General features: G+C 32.8%; 1 protein-coding gene across 2 annotated transcripts in view; it reads right to left on the bottom strand.

The window, feature by feature from the left end:
- Positions 1-1,930: 1,930 nt before the first annotated feature.
- LOC129222141 (uncharacterized) overlaps positions 1,931-21,911 on the bottom strand; it is a 42,876-nt gene continuing 22,895 nt past the window's right edge. The window contains exons 5-11 of one of the 2 annotated variants that reach the window (XM_054856595.1): positions 17,869-18,031; positions 17,016-17,092; positions 15,954-16,096; positions 15,366-15,443; positions 8,666-8,924; positions 8,441-8,559; positions 1,931-2,498 (exon numbers count right to left, since the gene is read on the bottom strand). In XM_054856595.1, coding sequence (XP_054712570.1) covers positions 2,424-2,498; positions 8,441-8,559; positions 8,666-8,924; positions 15,366-15,443; positions 15,954-16,096; positions 17,016-17,092; positions 17,869-18,031 — 914 coding nt within the window. In that variant the 3' untranslated portion in view covers positions 1,931-2,423. The remainder of the gene's footprint in view (positions 2,499-8,440; positions 8,560-8,665; positions 8,925-15,365; positions 15,444-15,953; positions 16,097-17,015; positions 17,093-17,868; positions 18,032-21,911) is intronic. The other variant, XM_054856596.1, reaches the window with a different exon arrangement.

Here is a 21,911-nt window from a genome sequence, read left to right as displayed (position 1 = left end):
CAAATCTCAGGCTAACCTGGAAATTAGGAAAAATTACTACTTGAGTAGGGTCGTGGGCAATTAGAATTGTTTACCAGAAGAGGTAGTAATGAGCAAAGGGGCTGGATAGTTTTAAGAGAGCCACTGATCTTCATTGGGGATTAATAAACCGACTAGGACCAGCCTAGCTGGGCCCAGAGCCTGTTGCTGGTCGTCACATTTGTATTTGTATGTGTCAAGTTGTACACTTCTCTTCCTCTTGCTGATTTTAATCTGATATTCCAAAATGGCTGTTTATTAGTATTTTGTGGCAAAACAATGTTCATTTTAAGAACATCTTCGTATCAAGAATTATCTCCAAGCCATGGAACTCCAGTAGTCAATGAATATTTCATGCTACATGGAGAGCGTCATTGATAAAGATCTCTCAATGTTTTTTATATCGTATCTGTATGTAGCTAAAGAATTTTAACAATAGCAAAAAATTTAGAGTTTCAGATTTTAATGCAATACTTTTTTAGCCATTTAAAATATGCATCAAAACATTTATGAAGCACCTCACATTAAACACAACCTTGCACTTTGGAGATTTGGACCCAAAACTGATAAATATAAGTTGGCAACAAATTAGGAGAAAAATTGTCAATGGTTGATAAGTACCCTACTTTCATACTTGTATTCAATATAAAACGCAAGAACATTAATTAAATTTAATAATTATAAGACTAATCTCATTACTTTCCAAATTCTAAAATTTAGGAAGAAAAATACTGGTAGATGTTTTTATTTAATCGATGAAACGTTGCATTTCTTTTCGGCATAAGTTTTGAAAGCATGTACTCTGTTAATAAAATTGAGTAGTATAGTCCTTGGTTAAACACGTGCCACAATGATTATGGTAAATTATTTGTTTTTATTTTATAGCCCTGGTGGCAGAATGTTTTTCAGCAATCTGCAACACAAATTAAAAATCTAAAACTAGTCTGCAAGGTAAACCAGGATTAGATTGGTCACATCACTATAAATCATCAACAAAGAATGCCTGAAAATCGAACATGCTAAATTTAAACTTTATACTGCATGGATGTCTGTTTGAAATTCTAGAGCTTGAGTATGCCCCCTTGCGGTGATTCAAGAAATGAACCAAAGACGTAAATCATTCCATTTTTCGTTCAGGTTAAGACATAGGCTTCAGATAGTTAAGTCAAATTCGAACCTCGCTTTAATAAAATAAGCATCTAGTAATAATGACAACAATTTTTGAGACGTAATTTTCTTTTCATATTATTTAGAACAATGAAAATTTTTAATATGTATTCTGGCTGAGGACAACCGTTTTAATATGAGGTGCGGCTCTCGGGGAAAACAAAAGTTTGGGCAGCACTGTTCTATTCTATACAAGAACCTGTCCATCTTCATAAATAGATGTTGAAGACATAGCATCTTGCCTCAATTCTTTTATTTTTTTCTTCCTGTTTCATTTTTAACTATTTCCCTAACTTAAATTCAACAGATTCGTTCAATAAAAAAAAAAAAACGTCTAAATCAAAAATAGTGTGCAGAACACTTTACAAAACGGCAAGAAGCGTCGCACCCTTTCTGCTACCAGGTTTACAAAGCATTAAGAGGTTGATGGGTTAAAAAGCGAACCTTGAAGCAAAGGGTTAATTTACTCAAGATATTGAGGAGCAAAATTCTTGCTTTTATTTGGCAAAACAATAAACTATATTGCAACCATTGTAATTGTAAACAGTGAGCATTAGCGAGCCTAGGAAAGTAGCATCTAATTAGCAAGAACATGAGAAGATAGCAAAAAAAAAAAAAAAAAAGAATAAAATGACAAGAAATAAACTTATTTTATAAATTTATTTTAAAAGCAAAGTATGTAAAAAATACAATAGTAAATTACATCTTTTTTCTTTCTTATTTTTCCAATTTATTTTTTTTGACACAAATTTCAGGAGCTGAATTAAAAAATCTTGTTTGAACATTCTGTTGATATTGGCATAAATTTTAACTGAATTATTGCATAAAACAGTGTAAATAATAATAGTCAATGCAACTAATTGCTTGAACAGTTTTAATGATAAAAATACGTAAAAATGCTTCACAAGTTTTTCTTTCCAAATGAAAATTACTTTTTGCAACATTACACTATGTCAGAATATCATTCCATTACATTAAAATTGATTGCAGTTGACAATTCTTGATCTTGAGAATAAATCTGTTACTATGGCCTTGGCGGGGAAAGGAAAACTCAAATATTAAATCAATCTGATATACACAAAACAAAATGTACCTCAAATGAAAATTCTAACCTATTCAATGAAGTATTTAACACAACATGGTTTAATCTTCATGAAAGAATGAATGTAAGCAAAACAATGATTTTAAAATAACAAAAATCCGATGTTTTTCAACAGAAAATAAATGTGCACCACACTTCACATGTAACTTTCATAACAGTTACTAATGGCGAGCCACAATGTGCGAGCTGTAAGGTTTTCCCCAAATGTGTCCTAAAACAAGAAAATAAAACATAAAATCAAAATGAAATTCAAACACAGTACAGGGTGGTGACAGGAACTGGAAAAAAAGTTCCCTGACTTTTCCTTGATTAAGTTCACCAAATTTCCTTGATTTACCTTACCAATGATAATGGCTTCCTTTCTTTGCCCTACCTGATAAGCATTGCATATTAAATAAAATGCAGTGTTTAAAACGTTTTAAGCTGTTAATTGAAATACTGTTCTAAAAAGATGCTTCTTCTTTTTTTGGTAAAAAGAGTATATTCAATTATCGACAGAGAAATATTGCACGAAATCTAAAACAAATACTTTACTTAAAGGAACATATGAATTCTAAGAAATTATTAAAACCACTCTTATAGACGTATCTAATCATGATAAAACTAAAAATTTTAAATTTAAATAATATTGAACTGAATTTTCAAGCAGTATACTTGTTGGTGCAAGAATAACAAGTGATAGTTAAAGTATAGAAGTAATGTAGTTTTAATTACGTAAATAATACTGCCATGTGCCAGTAAACGGCAGTATCTGCAGAAATTAGTTTTTGAGATATTTGAGGAAATATGTGGTAGATTCAGTACTAAAAACAGGTAAATGTTGGAATAAGACTTTATTATTATTTTTTTTTTTGCGTCTCTTTTTCAGCGGAAACCAAATAAGCAAGTATGTACAATAAAGATAACATACAATAGATGACAAAACTGCAAAAATATGAAAAATGTGCAGTTACTGCCCTTTACCCGCACACGGCAGAATACACATATTTATGTAAAACAAATTAAAATCTTTCAACAACCAGTCATATTGAGCTATTCTCTAATCAATAACTTAGGTTTTAGTGAATAAATACAGCATTTTAACTATTAAAAAATAATTAAAATATTTACTTATGTACACAATGCAATTTCAAATGATTTCATTAGTTGTTGAAAAAAAATCTTAGCTTAATTTACAGTAACAAACAACATTGAAAAGCAAAAACAATTATTTATTTCAAAATGTAAATGGTTTTAAAATAAAGAGTTTTAAAGTCTGAAAAATAATAATAATAATAATAATAAAAAAACCTTCATGTAATATGAGTGACAGCGAATAATACCATGGGGGAAAAAGAGGATTTTCAGTCAAAATTCAATTTTAGCAATTAAATTAAAAATGCCAAGTGATAACTTAAGATTTTTTCAGCATTAATTTAAAAAACAAAGATTTTTTCTTGAAATTGTGATAACAGTATGCTAATTACTTCAAGACATTGAGTAAAGGCAAGGGAGCTAAGTCATTAATGACTGCTTCCTCTTTGCCGATAGGGTTGTTTATTTTACATAGCATGGAATGCATGGAAGGAAAATTCAAGCTAGGTGAAATATAAACAACTTTACAGACACAGAAGCAATCTTACGAAGCTCATCCTAAGATTGAATACTTTGACCTTAAGGGAAAAAGATGCACAAATATGCGGCACTATATAATCACATCTCATTAATTTTTACTTTTTAAAAACAAATAATTGGCGGAAAATTTGCAGGAAATCAAAGTACTTCATTTTTCAAGAAAAACATTTTTTTTTTCTTCATTTGATCAATGTTCCCTGAATTTTTATTTTTTTGAAATTCCCTGATTTTTTTCTGATTGATAAAGTTCCCTGACTTTTCCCTGATCTCCCTGATCTGTTGCCACCCTGCAGTAACAATCCGGACAATTTCAAAAAGAAAATAATATAATACGGCTTATTTTACTGCCAACACTTTATTTTGAAAAATGAATTAAAAACTGAGCGCATACAGCAAATTTGAACTCTTTCACCATTTTTCAGATGAAACTATGGGATCCTGTGTGAACAATACACGCTGGATTCATAAATTAAAACCAAAATGGTCCAACACATACTGTTTTTGTGTTGTATGTCAATTTTCTACATGGGTGGCGAAAAAAACCAGTTTTCAACAACCAGAAGTAATTAAAAATGTGAGAAAAAATAAGTGCTAAAAAGTACTAATCGGTCATTAAAAAATATTCCAATGAAATGTAAATTACGTATTTTGCAGCTAAATTGAAGAAATTTCAAATTTCACCGAAATTTTTATTTCTGCTAGAACAGTGCTGACATGCAATAGGAGTTTTGTTAACCATTATTTCCTGTAAATATTGCTGGGTTTCATTGAAAGTTACAAGAAACCATTATTAGCTTTTAAAGCACTAACTGTCAAGTTCGTTGACCCACTTGGGGAAACTTGCTTCAAGTGGGCGATTTTTAATTTTTTTCCAATTTGTTCTCATGTTCCTTGGTCCGAATAAACGGAATTTTGGTCCCAATGAGTGAATAATATTAAGCTTGTGTTATGGAGTTTGTTTTGCTTCTGTAAGATTTGGCCCAAATAAGAGGCTGGTCTGATAAGCCAGTGGTCAAATTAAGCAGATTCCACTGCATTTTCAAAATTTGGCTAATTTACTGTCTAAAAGTTTGAAATTCCTAGCCCAAGACCCTGACTATTGTGGAAAAAAGGCAATTTTCTGCGGGACATAGTTTGTCTCAGAACTACAGCAAAAAGATTATACTAATTTTTCTGTAGAAAAAAAGCATTTGGTTTTCATATTATAAGTACTGTTCCCAAAAAATAACCCAAATCATACATTAGGTTTCAAGGCTTTGAGCTTAACAGATAATTTTAGTCATTTGAAAATTTCTTTAAAAAAGTTCCAAACTAAAAAAACTCTACATAGGGTAACATCCCCAGTACTTGGCAGGTCACCAGTGATTGGCACTTCCAACAAACATATCCTTAATTAAGATTCGTATCCAATCTTTTAAAAGTAGAAGGCTATATATCAACAGAATGTACATTTACTTTAAAGATTTTAACGTCAATTCATGTTACTAAATGGTAGCAGTGCATAGGAAAGAGAAACAATTATGGCTTGTGTCAAATCAGCCATTTTTGTTGCAAAAGCTTCTTCTCTGGCTTAAGGGAAGCATGTGCATCAATCCATTAAAATTTGACTTAAATTTAATTTTAAAATTTTGTTGTCAAAAGTTTTGTTTAGTTGAAAGGTGTTACTTTGAGCAGGTAAAAATATATTTTTGTCTCTTTTTGGATTTTTGAAGTAATGATGGATGCCATTCACTGGTGCTTCAGTTTTGCTAGTCTCCAGGAATTGGCATATATGCCTATAAACACTAATGTGTTGTGCAATACGTCACTAGTTTGATTTCTAATACTTTTGCGACAACTATATTATATGGATTCTACTATTGATTTGAATCCTACAGAATACTGTTAAATTTTTAAGAGAGAAAAAAATTAAAATGTTTGGCCATTAGTCAGATATTGCGACTGTAGAGAATCGGTTCCTTTTTTATAGTCCCTTAGAATCATCGAGAAAATATTCCTTTTTCTATGGAAACAGCTATAATTCATAATATCGAAACTGCATGCCGACTAATGAAACAGCAATAATCTCGATATTTTTTTCCTATGCAACACTTCAAATTTATTTTTATTTCCCTAAAATACTTTTTCAATGATGACATGATAACACGACTTTTTCAAGATGTGTGATTTAAAATTAATTTATGTAAAATTACCTACTTTAAATAAACATTAATTATGTTTCTAATGATGATAAAACTTGTATGTGATCTAAAAATAAAAAATAAAGTGATTTTCCAGTTCTATTAACATGTGCCAATTACTGGATCGCAAGGTGTCATACACTGGGGTATCACATAGCTGCCAAGTGCTCCGTTTTTCCCGGAGTTTCTCCGATTTTTATTGCGTACTCCGAAAATCCGATTTATTCCAAAAAAACTCCGTTTTTTTTGACTTTGCTTGTACACTTTTCGATTTCTGAGGAAAAAAAAAATTTCCTTATCCTGGACGGCAGGAATTGTGCACAAACTCAACAAAAGAGGAGGCAATTTGATGCTCTGGAAGCATTAGTGTAGGATAAACACTGAGGGGGAGCGTTGATCGATCGGAAAACATCGTTTTTTCATCGAGCATTTCAGCTACGTGCAAAACGTAGCCGCCATGTTTGGTCATTCACAAGATGGAAGTAGACGATGCTTAAGTGCTTCCGTTTTCAAAGACAACGCAGAATTTGTGGTTTCTTTTAACTGCAAACTTATGAAAATAAGCAAAATGTGTTGCAAAATGGTTTTTTTTTTTGGTTATTTTAAATAATTTTATTGAGAAATGAAAACAATTATACTATTTAAAATTTCATCTTATCTCTATTGCTTTGGACACGAATGTGCTAAAACTTCTCAATTAAATTGTAGTTTCATGGGAATTTTTTATTTTTAAATTATTTTCATGCAACAAATTCAAAATTTTATATCTGAATTTTTGACTTAGTCGCCATATTTGGTCATTTGCGAGATTTAAGTACACAAGACTCTTAAAGTGGCCAAGTTTTCAGAATTAGATGTTTATTGCAATGCAAACTATTGAAAATAATGCAAAATGGGCTTCTTTTTTTTTCAGAAAATTCTTAATTTTTTTTCTTGAAAAATGCAAAATTTTTTTCTTTAGAATATTATTTTATCCTCATTGGTTTAGACGCTAATGTGCTAAAAACTGTCTATTTCATCTAAATTTTAGTTTTTTAAGGATTATTAATTTTTTATAATTACTTTTAATGCAACAAATTCAAAAATCTATCATCTTAAATTTTTCGCATTGTTGCCATGTTTGGTCATTTGCAACATGGAAGTAGACAAGACTATTATTAGCCTAAGTTTCCGAAAACAGAATTGGTTGTTTGTCTCAATGTAAACTATTAAAAATAACAAAAGGCAAAAAGTTATGTTTTTTTTAAGTATTTTTTTTTTTTTGAAAGGGAAATTTTATCTGTGTTTGATCCTTATTGTCTCGGAGGTTTTGTTATAAGCTGAAACTATTTCATCTAAAATGAAGGTTCCTGCTGACTTCTCATTTATTTATTTGTTTTTTTAATAAATCAGAAACCTGTTTTAACTTGAATTTTCCATGTACAAAAAAAGTATTGAATAACTCTATTTTAGAATGTGCAAAGTCCTATTCATCTATTTTTTTAAATGAAAGTTGTAAAAACTGCCCCCCCCCCCTCCAGTTTGTGTTTCAAAACTTGGCGACAGTGGTGGCCACTAAGTTTTTGGAGTCTAGTGGCCACTGGCCACTTAGAAGATTTAAGAATCTTGACCTTCACTATGAAGTTGCTTGACTTCCAAGTATAAGAAGTAATGTTTTTTTTTTTTTTTCAATCTTCAATATGTTCTTATGCAATGCATTTTCAATACATGTAGGATATATATGAAAGAATATTTTTAAAAAGGGTTGCAGTTTATTAAATCAAACAGTAATCTTGTTTTTTTTTTTACTTTTCAATATGTACCTACGTAATGATGCTTTTTTAATGTAAAATAATTTTATTTTAAACTTGGTTGTAGTTTTGTTAAAAATATAACATGGAAATTCAGAAACTCATTGTAATGGTGCTTAGAACTTATAGAAGCTTATGGTACAGAAGGAAGTTTTAGCACAGGCCACGATTTGGTGCTCCTATTTTAATCCTCATTGCTCCTATTTTTTCCCTTAAGTGCTCCTATTTTTTTTATCTTGAGGTTGGCAGCTATGGGTATCAGGTGCCAATTACTGGTGATTTTGGTAACTTTTTATACATATATTTTTATAAAAATATCTATTCAAATGTTTTTGCTTTCAGTGAACTAAATTGATGCACAGATGTGCATTCTTTGATACAAAAATATTTGCAAGTGAATATTTTTTTTCTAAGTAATGAAAACAGAGATATGTTTAAGGACAAACTCTTAAAGTGCCAATTACTGGGGTCGTTGCTCTAATTGTTTTGTTTTTACACATGTTAGTAAGTTGACAGTTATGCTGTAATCACACAAGACAAAAGTATTTTATAATATGACTCACACATACCTGAAGGTGAGAAAGCAAAGCATACACAGTAGCCTGATGTTCTTGCGTAAAGTACCCCTTCGTAATGAAAAAATAAAAAATTCTCAAGAAATATTCCACTGCATCAATGTTGTTCACTCCTGGTAAAAAATAGAACAATTAAACAAAGGCTACTAAAACAACTTGAAAAAAAAGTGTCTGTGTCTGGGGGAATGGGGAGGAAAGAAAACACTTATGAATCCTTACTTATACATTCTGCTTCCAAATGGTTTAACACGTCATGGGATTTCTCAAGAAAATCGATACTGTCGATCAGTTCGGTGACACCATAGGTGAGATGATCTGGAATTCTACATTCATGGGCATAAACACTGCAAAATAACACGCATGAAAATAGCAAAGAATCGTACGATGTATTGTACTGTCGGTCCCTTGAGAAAGGAAATTCATTTTGAAGCTTCCACAGGGCAATGACGGAATGAACAGGAAAAGTGGAATAATTAACCTGTAAAAAAATATTTAAAAAATCAATTATGTTGCGACCATAAAAAGAGCAACAGAGCCAGTTGCAGATATGCAGGTCTGGGGGCTCTGTGGCATTGCAAATTTAGGGGTTCCTACTGTTTGACCACGGATTGTATGGAATTGGCAAACATCCAGTTAAGGCGACTCCATCTGAATGAGGGGAAAAATAAAAATTTTATGCACATATTCCGCTCATTTGAATGAGACTCTGCTTAATTTAGAGGCCAACATACATCTGCAAAATCTGACATCCCTGAAAACTAATAGATGCTTCCATTTCCGCGTGTAAACCAGATATTTGCCTTTCCATACAATCCGTGGTTAGACAGTATGTCTATCACAGAACTATGTGATACATTTTTTTCATTCCCTCGCAATTGCCACATGGTAAATATGCTACTGAATAGAGTCATTCTTTATAATGATAACCTATGAATATTTTATCTTTTAAGTTTAATGGATCCAGTTTAATGCAATTAATGAAAAGAAGTAAAGCACATATGAGGCAGTGAGAAGCAAAGGGGTGTATGTGGCAAAATTAAAAATTTGGAGATAACCAGAACAAATAGTAGGGGAACTTCTCCTCTGTCTCGGGGCAAGAGATAGAATTAGCTCAGCCCTGCTATACAGAATAATCTATAAAAAAAAATCAATGAAAGCCTACCTAGGACGTTATCTTTAAACGCATTTTACTCAAAACTTGAAAATGACCACTTACATTCCTTTGCTTCTCACTGCCTCATACGAGGCAGTGAGAAGCAAAGGATTTAGTGATAAAATTAAAAATTTGGAGATAACGTACGCATGATAGGTGAACCTATCCTCTGTTCTGGGGCAAAAGGTAGTGCTAGCAACCAGAGGCGCGCACGGGGGGGGGGGGGGGGACACCCCTTGGCTCGGGCCTGAAGGGGGCCAATACTTGTAAAATGAGGGGTGAAATATACGGGTAAACAATATGAAGGGTCATCCGTAAAAGTCATTTGTGACGGGCCCCAAAATTTCTGTGCACGTCCCTGCTATTAGCCCTGGTATAGGTGCTGCGGTGCAACAAGATTTAGAAAAAAAATTTCAATGAAAGCTACCTCAGACCGCAACTTTAAAAGTTTTTTACTCAAAACTTGAAAATGTCCACTTACATCCCTTTGCTTCTCACTGCCTCATATATAGGTATACAGTTGGACCTTGTTATAAAGCCACTTTCCAAGACTTCATAGAATTGACCTTATAACCAATTCAGATGCATTTGTTTATGGACAAGCATGCATATAAATAGAAAAAATTCTTTGTTGAATGTAATATGTAGTTTATTAGGTTGTAGCTTTTTAGCAAATGTCTTAGCCTATCTATTAAATGTCGAAGAGTTTATCAAATCCTGAAAAATGTAAAAAAATGTTCTTCAGTTCTAAAGACTACAGGGTCCATTCCAAAAGTAATGCTTTTCTTTTAAAGTAATTTATTGAACAGATTTGCACAAGCACTTAAGATTCCTCAAAATAATGTGATTGGGCATCTACACATTTTTTCCAGCATCTCTGTCATGATTAGTAAACGCCACTGAAAGGCATTTTTGGGGACCTCTCCCAAGGTCTTCGTCACGGCTGATTGGATCTCTTCTATGGATGAAAAACGGGTGCCTTTCAGATCTGCAATAATCTGAGGGAACAAAAAGAAGTCTGCCAGAGCAGCGTCAGGACTATAGAGGTTGCGGGACAGCGCTTTCACCTGGTGTTTGGCCAGAAACTAGCAAACTTGCACCACATTTAGGCAATGCGCTTCAGCATGAAGTTGGCTCACATTTTTCTCATAGACGACATGTTCAGTTCATCGGCAACCATATTGATAGTCAATTGATGGTCAAAGTCCGACAATTAAGGAACACGATCCACATTGTTGTCGGTTTTGCTGGTTGACGGCCGCCTCGGAACATTGTTCGTTTTGAACCTCTTTCAGGCCCTCTTTAAAGGTCTTTAACCACCTCAAAACTTGTGAGTAGGACGGAGAAGACTCTCCCTAAGCCTAACAAATCATTTTGTTAGTCTCTTCAAGAGATTTTGTTGGTTTAGCAATAAAACTTAACCGCATATCATTTTCCTGTGAAACAGTTGGCACACAGAGGTAAACATTAAGGTTCGGCCCCCACTTCCACAGGTTGAATGATACTGAGACTGGTTTTTCGGAAAACCTTAGGGTCCCCCTCCACTGAACCCAAGTAGTTCGAATCCACTCCGACCAATAAAAGCGGCCAGGGAAATTCAATTGCATTACTTTTGGAATACACCATGTATTTCTATCAGCTTGGTACTTACTAAAAAGTACGGAATAAAATAGTACATGATTTTTTGATTGCAACACTCAAAAACCGAAGTTGATCTTAACGTTGTTATGTTTACGTTAATTCTGAAGTAGCTGATGAAAATAAATTAAAATTTGAAAGAAGAAAAAATACAGGCGGTATAGTAAAAGTGATTCATACAAAGCTGTATACCTGCATTGCTTCAGAGCTTACTACAAGCATTACTTTTATCATCAGAGTATGAAAAAAGGGTCAAATTTTAGGTGTTTACACAACCCATTAGCTCAGATTTTCTTGAGGGATTTTCCAAAAAGACCAAAAATGTGCAACAGTCACTCTTTTGTCGATGTGTGTAATAACATCCATGGTCTACACTGAAAAATTGTTGTAAAATGTTTGTTTTCTCTGAAAGTCACAAGCAGTGTTGTATCTATTCTGTGCAATAAATAATTTTCTAGAGTGTTTCTTTCTTGCCTCAGTTTGTCTATCTTCAGATACATTGTTTTGATCTAATTCTAGGGTTCGCACTAGGGTGCCGGATTGCGCAAGTCCTGCAACTTTTTCCAAAGTCCCACTGAATGAAAACCACTTTGCGGGCTGTTCCCTCTGTCCACCACTTTCAGATAAATGGGAAAAAGACTGAGAAGTTGTTCCCATCGGATCTGTTTTTCATATTTAATTTGAGAAGACAGACAGTATAAGTGGAAAGTCATCCGATTACTTTCAAACAGAACAATCTAGAATTTTAACTGCAGAGGAAGAGGCAAAAAAGATTAAGAATAGTTTTACTCTTTTGATTTACCAAATATTCAAACACCTTTGAAACTTTGGGTTTTACCTTCTGATATTAGTAGCACCACACAAAACATGTTTCAGCACTTTACGTCGAAGCTGCATCAAAACGGTTTAGTTGACAAAATTGCCATTTTCAAACTTTTCTTTTGGAGGCATTGATATATTTTTTTTATACAATTGAGAGACATTTTTTAGCACAGGACTTAGTAAATGAATGATCTAAAAAAGGTTCTTGCTTGTGTAGCAAAAATTAAAAGTTTTAATGCTAATTTTTCTTCAAAAAAAAAAAAAAAAAAGAGTCAATCTGTCTAAAATAGTAAGATGTACATTAGGGTGGTCCTTATTTTTGAAGTTGCAGATATTTTATGCGACGCCCCCTCAATTTGTCCCATTATACAAATAAATGATCCCTGCAAAATTTTAAGTCAATCCATGAATATTAACACGTGCCCCTAGGGCCCTCTTTTTTGAGTTTCGAAGAAAAAATTGCGGATTTTCTCATTTTTATGTAAAAATAATTCTAATGTTTTATATTTAAAGTACTTTTGAACCTCAATAGGTGCTGCTACTTCCAGATCGACCATTCTCTCACCTTCATTCTGTAAAATTTACCATGTTACAGCGGGTACATGTACACCAATGGCCTTCGGTCAAGTGTACCGCTCATCTGCGCTTGTTCCAACCAAGCGGCAGGGGAACGTTTCTTTCCATCAAGATGGACACAAAGGATTCTATAGGCCATTAATGAATGACAGCAACAAATTGCCTCCTCCAGTCTTTGGGGGTGTTGATTTACAAAACTCCCTGTGTATGTAATAGGTGTGGCAAATAGAGTCGCAAGGTTTCAATACTATAAATATAAGTAATTGCAATAATATTGCGCTTTTCTTTAAACATACCTAAATGCTTATACAATTTTTAGTTTTTAAAATATAAATTTCGAAAAATCCTTGATTACTCCCAACATAAAAATATACTGTATTTTCCATAGCTAAAATATAAATTTAAAAAAAATATCCAGATCAGAACAATGTAGAAATCTATACTTTAAATTATTTTTCTTCTACTTCAGTACATAGTCTTTTATTATCATCAAATTCTTGCAATTCACAAGATTTAGAAACCGAAATGGATTGGATATCTATCCTAAACTGTTGAACTTTTGTTTTCTGTAGCTGGTCTACCTCAATGCAAAAAAGCTTGACAGCTATTGATATCTGCTCGCCTTTCATCACTGCTAGACAAATGCCATATTAGGGATAAAGATGTTGTTCATTTATTTACAGCCTACATAGATGCAATAAATTTGAATCCAAATGACCTAGTGATCAATGGTACATTCCTTAAGAGAGCAAAAGAAAATCTTGGAGAGGTAAAATTAAATTTCATGAATTTAAATTTAGATTTTGTAGTTATTCACTGGGATACAAAGCTACATCCAGATGTAACTGGAAAAAGAATGCCGACAGGATTACGGTGATAGCTTCAGGTCCTAATATTGAACAGCTACACCGAATTCCTTAGATATTTCTTCAGTTGCTTATGATATCTTATATGATAGTTCTTTATTACTAACTGTTCTAGCTGTAGTGTTTGATACAACGACTTGCAATACCAAAGAATTGTGCATGCATTTTTTTAGAGCAAAAATTGAACGGCGATATATTACATTAGAATTGACATCATCATGCACTTGAAATCGTATTGTAGAGTGTGTCCTTAAAGAAGTTCTTGCCTTTCTTAGTTCTAGATCAGATATTCAATTATTTAAGCGCTTCAAAATTTTGTGGAAAGATCTCCACCATTCAGAACTTATAACATTTCATTCAAGCACTTAAAGTCTAAAAGACGAAGTTGGTAACATATTATTTATTTTTCATAAAAAGCGGAATTGAGAAAGATTACAGATAATTCTTATAACTTGTAATAATATTTCCTAGTGAATTTCCTCCTATAGGGATATGTTTTCGGCAACCTGGAGCTTATCCCTGAGCTACATAGGTGGCAAAAGGAATTTTTGTTTGAAAATTTTTTATATTTAGGAAACAATTTAAACTGACCTTACATGAAGAGAAAGCTCTTAAATGCTGTTTTACAATTAAATGCTGTATGAAGATATGGTTTTTCGCAGCAACCCAATCGAGGCTCCTTTGAATAATATAATCTGTCTGAAAAACTAGCAGCGTACAAAATGATGTCAAACATGCAGCAGAAGCAGTGATTGGAAAATTTATAAATCACTTATGGTATTTAGGGGATAAACTAGTAGCTTTGTATGTATTGGATGAAGGAATTAACTTTGAAGATAGGAAAACACTAGTCAAAAAATTGCTTGTGATAAGGAAGACGTGTCTGATGACAGTTTAATAAATTTCAGATAACTGTAGATGATTTGGAATACTTTCTTGGTAAAAATCATCCTCTTCATAGAATCAATTATGAGTCAATAAAACTGTTTGATAAGCTACAATTACTAAAAGATTTTTTTCTATTTGATCCTGATTCACGGCAAAATGAAGGAAACTCTTTAAAGGGAAGAAAGATCGTTAAAGTACTGAAAATTGTGGATGATACAACTGAAAGAGGAGCAGAAAATATTAAAATTTATCCAATGTAAAATGTTTAGATGATATAAAGTAATTATAAAGATTAATTTTAGTGCTACCTCACTAAAAATATTTTGCAAACCTAGGAGAAACGATGTACTGAGTCTGAGGTAAAATTTCGAAGATTTGTGGGAAAATTATCAAAAGTGTTAAAGTTCAACGGCCTAGGGGCACGTGTTATTATTGACCGATCGAGTTCAAATTTTGCACACGTTACTTTTTATTATAGTGTCATAAAACTAGGGGGCGTCACTTGTTTAATTCCGAAATTTTTTTTCCACATATAAATAAGGACCACCCTAATGTACATTCTAGCCAACAAAAGAAAGTTTTCTATCAATGTTACACTTGTTAAATATTTTTTTTTTTTTTTACCGCATTAAAAAAAAAAAAAAAAACTACACACTTCAATTTAAAAAAAAATTCAACTTGAAATTTTGGTCAGTGTGGGAGATCCCACCTTACTTTTTTCCCTATTGTGAATCCTGTTTAATTACATTTTTTAATCTTCTGGATGAGTACTATCATTGCTAGAAGTACGTTGAACCATTTCAGATACACCCTATAGATATAAAAATGCATTACAGAGCAAAAATCCTTACGTAACTTATTTTGCATAGGTAAAATACTGTGATTCTCACTCAAAGATACAACTTGGTTGCATATTCAAGTGATACCGACTACAATCACAAGGTCAGAAAGCATTTTAAAAAACAACTAAAATTACCAAAATGTTGCGACAGTAATTAAAGACACACTGCACTGCCTCTCTCCGTGGAAACATGCTTAGACAGTCTATGCAGTCCTAAAAAGACAAATCACAGAATGAGATTACAATAAATGAGTTTCCTTAACATGCAAAATAAACCACTCTACTATGGAACATTAAAACAAAAACTCACAAAATAGGGCTGAAACTCGAAATGAAACATTTAGGATGATTTTTACTTTTAAAGCAAGTAAAAGATATAAATAAAAAGGAAGTTTATTCTGCTTATTTTATGTAGAATGATATAAAAGATTCATTCAATGCAATAAGACACAGAGAAAGCTTAAGACACAAATAAGTTGTTCCCCCCCCCCCCCCCATTTTTCAAAAATATTTTTTCCTGAAAGAACATGGTAAAAAACATGGGGCGAGAAACTTTTTTTTCTTAATTCTGACTTCATTTCTCTCTTTAAAAAAAATTATATATTAATTATATATATATATTAGGTTTTTACACACAAGTTTCATCATCATTTCTGGTTTGGAATCTACTCCGCTTAAAGTTATTGCCACAACAAGGAGCAAGCTACAAGTTTTGGAACATACCTGAAATATTTTGGAATGTCTCTTCCATTGGGCTGATGGAACAATTTTATACGAACAATATTCTTCAACTACTGTCCAATTTTCATGAAAGATCAAATCTTCATCTTTTTCCACTTTTTCAGCATCCATGATTGCAAAAGTATCTGAGGAAAGTGCAAAGACAAAAACATAAATGATCATAAATTAAATTAAAAATATACAGTCGGACCCCAATTTAACTAACCTCAATTTAACAAATTTCGTTATTTAACAAATTTTTCTTTTTCCTTGAGTAAAATGAAGGCAAAAACCCCTATTTAGCGAATAATAAACAGCGAGATAATAAACTATTTTAGCATCCAAAAAAAATTTTTTTTTTGTTAATTTGAGTTAGGAAATATTGGATTGTTTTCGAAGCATTCTTGCCATATTTTGCGAAACACTTTTCTTGGAATCAGCAATTTTTGACGGGCCAGGGGGTAACCAACGAATAGTGATTTTGATGCAGAAAAGCGATAATGAAACTCCCATTAAAACTTACTTTTCCAAATGCTTTACATGACCTGGAAACTAAAAACATAGCTCATGCAACAGGCTGCAAATGACTATTTTCTTCTCTCCATGAAGTCAAAAGAGAATTATTTCGAGTCAAGAATCAAAGAAATTGTCAAACATCAATTACTCAGTAGCTTAAAACTTCACATTAACTAGTGTGTAATAAGTCGTGAAATGCAGAATGAAAAGTGTACACTTTTTAACTATGAATATTTTTGTGCAGTCGTTTGTTACGGGTTTTAGATAAGGTAAGAGCAGTTAAAAAAATTTTTTTAATACCCCGATACTATGAATAACCCCGATTTAACGTATGAAACTTTTGGTCCAGGTGAATTTGTTAAATCGGAGTCCGACTGCATCAATGAAAATCATGTTACAATGATATCTCAAAATATGATTTTTGCCCTAGACCACAGCAATAACACATGATCAGTCAGCTTGCTGCCTACAGCTACTACTGCAGTTGGTCAGAAATATCTTTTGTAAAATGTAAAGCAAAATCTTCATTAAGTATCTCAAACAATTTACCAACAGCAACATTCATAAGGAACTTCAGAGCTGCAACACGAATATTTTTGTTTTCTGCTCCTATTTTCTTAGAAAATCTGAAAAGATAAAACAAATGTAATATAACACACACATAAATGCACAAGTCAAAAAATTCATGCCAACTAAGGTACGAATTGTTCAACGAAAATTTTATGTAGCTTTTTTACAGTCACATGAAGTCATTTTTAACTCTTTAAGGGGAGTCAGTACACTAAATACTTTCAAAAATTCGATTTTTTTATTTTTATATATTTTAAAATTTTATTTCAATACCTTTTTAATGTTGTAAACTTCTTGATCATGCTTATATTAGAAGTAAGTTAAAATAAGCTTTAAAAAAATGTAAACTTATTTTCATGAGGCATGATTTTCCCCTTTAAATTTAAATATATCTAAATGGTATTTTTGAAACTAAATGTTCCTTCAGAAACTAAATTGTGTAAGGCAATGAAATTTTTACCACCTATTCCATATATCTAACTGCATATACGGAAGTAAATTTTTTCTCATATTTGAAAAATATTTTTTTATAGAGCTGATTTCATGTTGCAAAATGGCATTTTTTGAGAAAAAAAAAACAGACTTGCACATTAGAATTTTTTTTTCAAACTAAGCTTTCTTTCTGTAAAAGTTTACTTCAATATAGAGAAAAGAGTCTACTTAAGGTACAAAGCAAATTTCATAATTGTATCTTTAATAGAGTTTCAGATAATGGTACATGAACCTGTGCAAATTAACATTGATGTTATAGGGGGTACTGACTCCCTTTAAAAAGATGTTTCCGAACTCTGGCAAATACAGTTAACATTTCAAATAAAACAGATATATTTACCTCTCTGATAATGTATATATAAGGTAAAGGGAGGTTCTGAGCGAAAAATCAGGATCAAGTATAATTTCACCAATTTGCATAAGCGAATCTGCATCGACCTCTTGATGGCAGAGAAGCTGTGCTGCAACTTCGTGAGCTTCATCATTATTTTGCTTGAAAAGTGCTGGAAACAAAAGAGATACATTATTAATTAGGAACTAGTGGGACCCACATGGCCAGAGCCTGATCATTCTGATATTTGACATGGGGCACATTTCTATTTCAGGACCCCCCAAGGGCCCGACTAAGATTTTTTTACAAGACTGAGCATAAAATTCATTTTGTGCCCTCCCCTCGCCATTCCCGCTTATTCTATTGAAGCTACAAAATAATTTGATGCTTGCATTTTTACACAACAATGCTAAATTTGGTGGTACCTCATATCACAATATAATATATACATTTAAAAAGTAGAAGATATACAGTGTATAATAATTATATAAGATATGGTTAAACTTTACCCTTTGAAGTAAATCGCAAATATCAAAATTATCCATGATATAACTTTTAATAGTAAATACAGACTAAACTTGGAGTGGTTTTGGGATTTGCAAAGAGATCAAATTTCTAAAGGGGAATTTTTATCAAGAAATAAAAGATTTTTTCATTGCTTTGGCATTTGCAAAACTATCAATGCTATCATTGTACTCTAGGTTCTGAGTGAAATCATTAATTATTTTTAATTATCATGGTAAATTAAAGGGACTTTAGGCTCCTCTGAGATCTAAGAGAAGGGGCCCATGCCCTGCATGCCCCTGCGGTAATCAGGCTCTGCACATGGCTTTGCCCGTAGTAGAAACTAAAAGGTCTTTTGGTTCGCCTGTATATTTACAAATAATGTATGATGAATTTCTCGCTAATTGGCTTGCCCATGTTAAAGGTTCCACGTTATGATAACTTTGTAATTTACTAGTCCATCTTATGATAATTTTGCTCGGGAAAAAGTCCTTAAAATTGGAATAGAAAAAGAACAAAATCGAATTTTTGAAAAATCGCTTTGAGGTTAACACCCAAATGCTACGAACTAATTCTGTGCCAAATTTCATGAAAATCGGCCGAACAGTCTAGGCGCTATGAGTGTCAGAGATCCTGACAGACAGAGAGAGAGATTCGGACAGAGAGACTTTCAGCTTTATTATTAGTAAAGATGATACTGCTAGGCATGGTTGGCTTTCTGCCCACAGAAACTAGTGGCAAAAACTAAACAGTCTTTAATAACTGAAGCAATTAATAAATGATATTCGTTTAGGTAAACTAAAAAAATTTAAACTTCATTTTATCATTGTAAAAAATAAAACCCTATGCTAGTGCCCTTGATTTAGTTCAAAGAGGGAACTTTTCAATTGCAGATGCAGAAAATATTTGGATTAATCTAACAAAGAACGAAAATCTTATGGGTGCTTAGGAAAGAGGCGTGACATACAGAATTAAACAGGCATTACTGATTGTAATTTGCTTGTTTACATACTTCACCTAAATTGCTTGTGATTGAAATCATCATGTGCTTCGAGAAGAAAGTGCCAGAATTTTACTGGCCAATATTAACCTAGACTTCAGTGGCGCCGACTCCATGGGGCCTGAGGGGGCCCGAGCCCCCTCAAAAATATTTTTGAGGGGGCAGAGCCCCCCCAATAAATCAAGTAAAGTATTAAGTTATATTATGTTTTCTAAACTCATAAATTTCTTTTATTTTCCTTGTTTGAAGATAGTTTACCTAGTAAAATACATTCAGTACTGAGCTAAAACAAATAATTATTACGGTAGTAAGCAGGTTAACTGAAAACAAGTAGTGTGAATAATGATGGTGTTACAGTGCTGCAAGCACACTTAGAATTTGTCCCAGTGCGCGAACTTACGGATCAAATCTGTTGCTGGTGGGCAGCGCTGCGGTGAGCTCAGCTAATAAGTGTTGCTGATCCGGAAAAAATGTATGAGGGTTTGATTTGTATATTAAATTGGAGGCGTGATAGTTTTGAATACTTTTGGGAATCGTGTTTAAAAGAAAAACCTTCACAATAAAATGATGATCCTTCGCTTCCTCACAATCGACGAATACCAAAGAAGTATGAAAACAACGAAGCCAGCTCACCGCACGCTTTCAAAATCCCAAAGGAGTATTGGAAGGCACTTTACATTGAGATTTGTGAAATGGTGCAATCTTGCATTATTGGGCGGTTCACATCAACTGGACTCACACTGATCATTGCAGTTGAACAAGAGTGCTTACTAGAGACGTACCGAGTACTCGGTAACTACTCGGTACTCGGCCTACTCGGCCAATATGCCGAGTACTCGGTACTCGGCCAAATTTTGATCAGATACTCGGCCAATACCGAGTAGTTGCAAAAAATTGAATGTATTAAAATTTACAAAAAAGCTCAAGCATATATAATTTTCTTCAACCATTTACAATTCAAATTTAAATTTGAGAATAATGAAGTTTGAAATACTTCAATAGAGTAAATCTTGGCTCGAATGACTCGAAAGTTAATAAAACTTTTTTGTTAAAAATTGTGCAAATATGGAATTTTTGCTACAAACTAAAATTAGTTATAAGATATATAAAAATACCTTAGCTTTAAAAATAAAAGGAAATAAAACAACATTAGAAGCACAGTGCAGGATCACTGCAGACACGTGTTTTGGCGGTACGAGGAATTTCTTTTTCAATGCACAAAATGTGAGCTCGTTGATTTAAAGGCAACCAGCAAAAGTCAAATTTTTTGTCGTATGCCTTTACATTCTTTAGTTCACATGTTATGCACTGAAAAGACGATCCCTGTAACACAGAAAAACGTGTCTGCAGTGTTCCTGCACATTTGTTTTTTTGCTTTTAAAAATTATTTATGTTTAGCGAACTAGACCTATAATGAATACATTTGTATAATTCGTTTTAATTGCAACTTGGTAAGTCATACTTTTTATTTATTCATTTTTAGTTTAAAAAATATTATTTTTGCAAAATTTTGTAGTTAAATTTCAGCAGGAATTTAGTTTAAATACTATTATATGGACAAGGAGGTCTATACTACTATTTCAATAAGTTCAAAATTCATCGGTGTGTGTCGGTGGTCCTTCTTCCAACATAATTAGTACTGGGAAACTCGGCCGAGTAGTGAAAGGCCGAGTTACTCGGTTACTTGATACTCGGCCGAGTAGTAAAAGGCCGAGTACTCGGTACTCGGCCAAAGTGCTACTCGGTACGTCTCTAGTGCTTACGTTTATTAAACAGAGATGAAACACATTTTGAAAAATCATCTTTCAAAAATAACCTAGACATTGAGAGATTGCGTTTACACTTGAACTTTGTTAGCCGGTATAACTAATGAAACTAGTATGTTGTGGCCATCACGAAACTTTCTTCTATATTTTTCCTTTTTCTGATCCCTCCCCATGCTTGACGAGGAAGCAATATTCCTAACATAAACAAAATTACACATGCAAAAACTTGACGACCATCCCAATGTCTGAATTATTGTAAAAACAAAACAAAGAGCGAAAATTGAAAGTTACTTTAAAAGCCTTACTTGAATTAATTACAAATATTTTATTTATTAACAAACATTAGTGGCAACAGTTAAAAATTTTAAATCATTGAGATAATATTTCCGATCATTTCCATACAATTAAAATCACGAGAAATACGCAGACGACAATCTATTACGATTTATCTTTCTTATTGTTGCATTAATAAAACTATTTTTATTCGCAAAAAAAAAAAAAAAATCAACACCTCTTGGAGCGATTGGAGTCAAAATTGAACCAAAGCCTGTTTACGTATGGATTCACATATATTCCAAATTTCAACCAGAACGTAGCATTACTTCTTGAGATAGGGCACTCACAATGGAAAAAAAGAACGGGCGATTGCGCTACCCCCTTTTTAGCTGTTGACACCAAAATAAAATCAGCTCTTATACCCACTAAGGGATACTTGTCAAAAAATTTTTGTTTGATTCCGTTCGTTATTTCTTGAGATACAGCAGTCACAATTGACGACAAAA

The sequence above is a fragment of the Uloborus diversus genome, chromosome 5 (genome assembly GCF_026930045.1).
Source record: "Uloborus diversus isolate 005 chromosome 5, Udiv.v.3.1, whole genome shotgun sequence".
NCBI lineage: Eukaryota > Metazoa > Arthropoda > Arachnida > Araneae > Uloboridae > Uloborus > Uloborus diversus.
The sequence above is the reverse complement of the archived record's forward strand: the minus strand, read 5'-3'. Positions and strand labels throughout refer to the sequence as shown.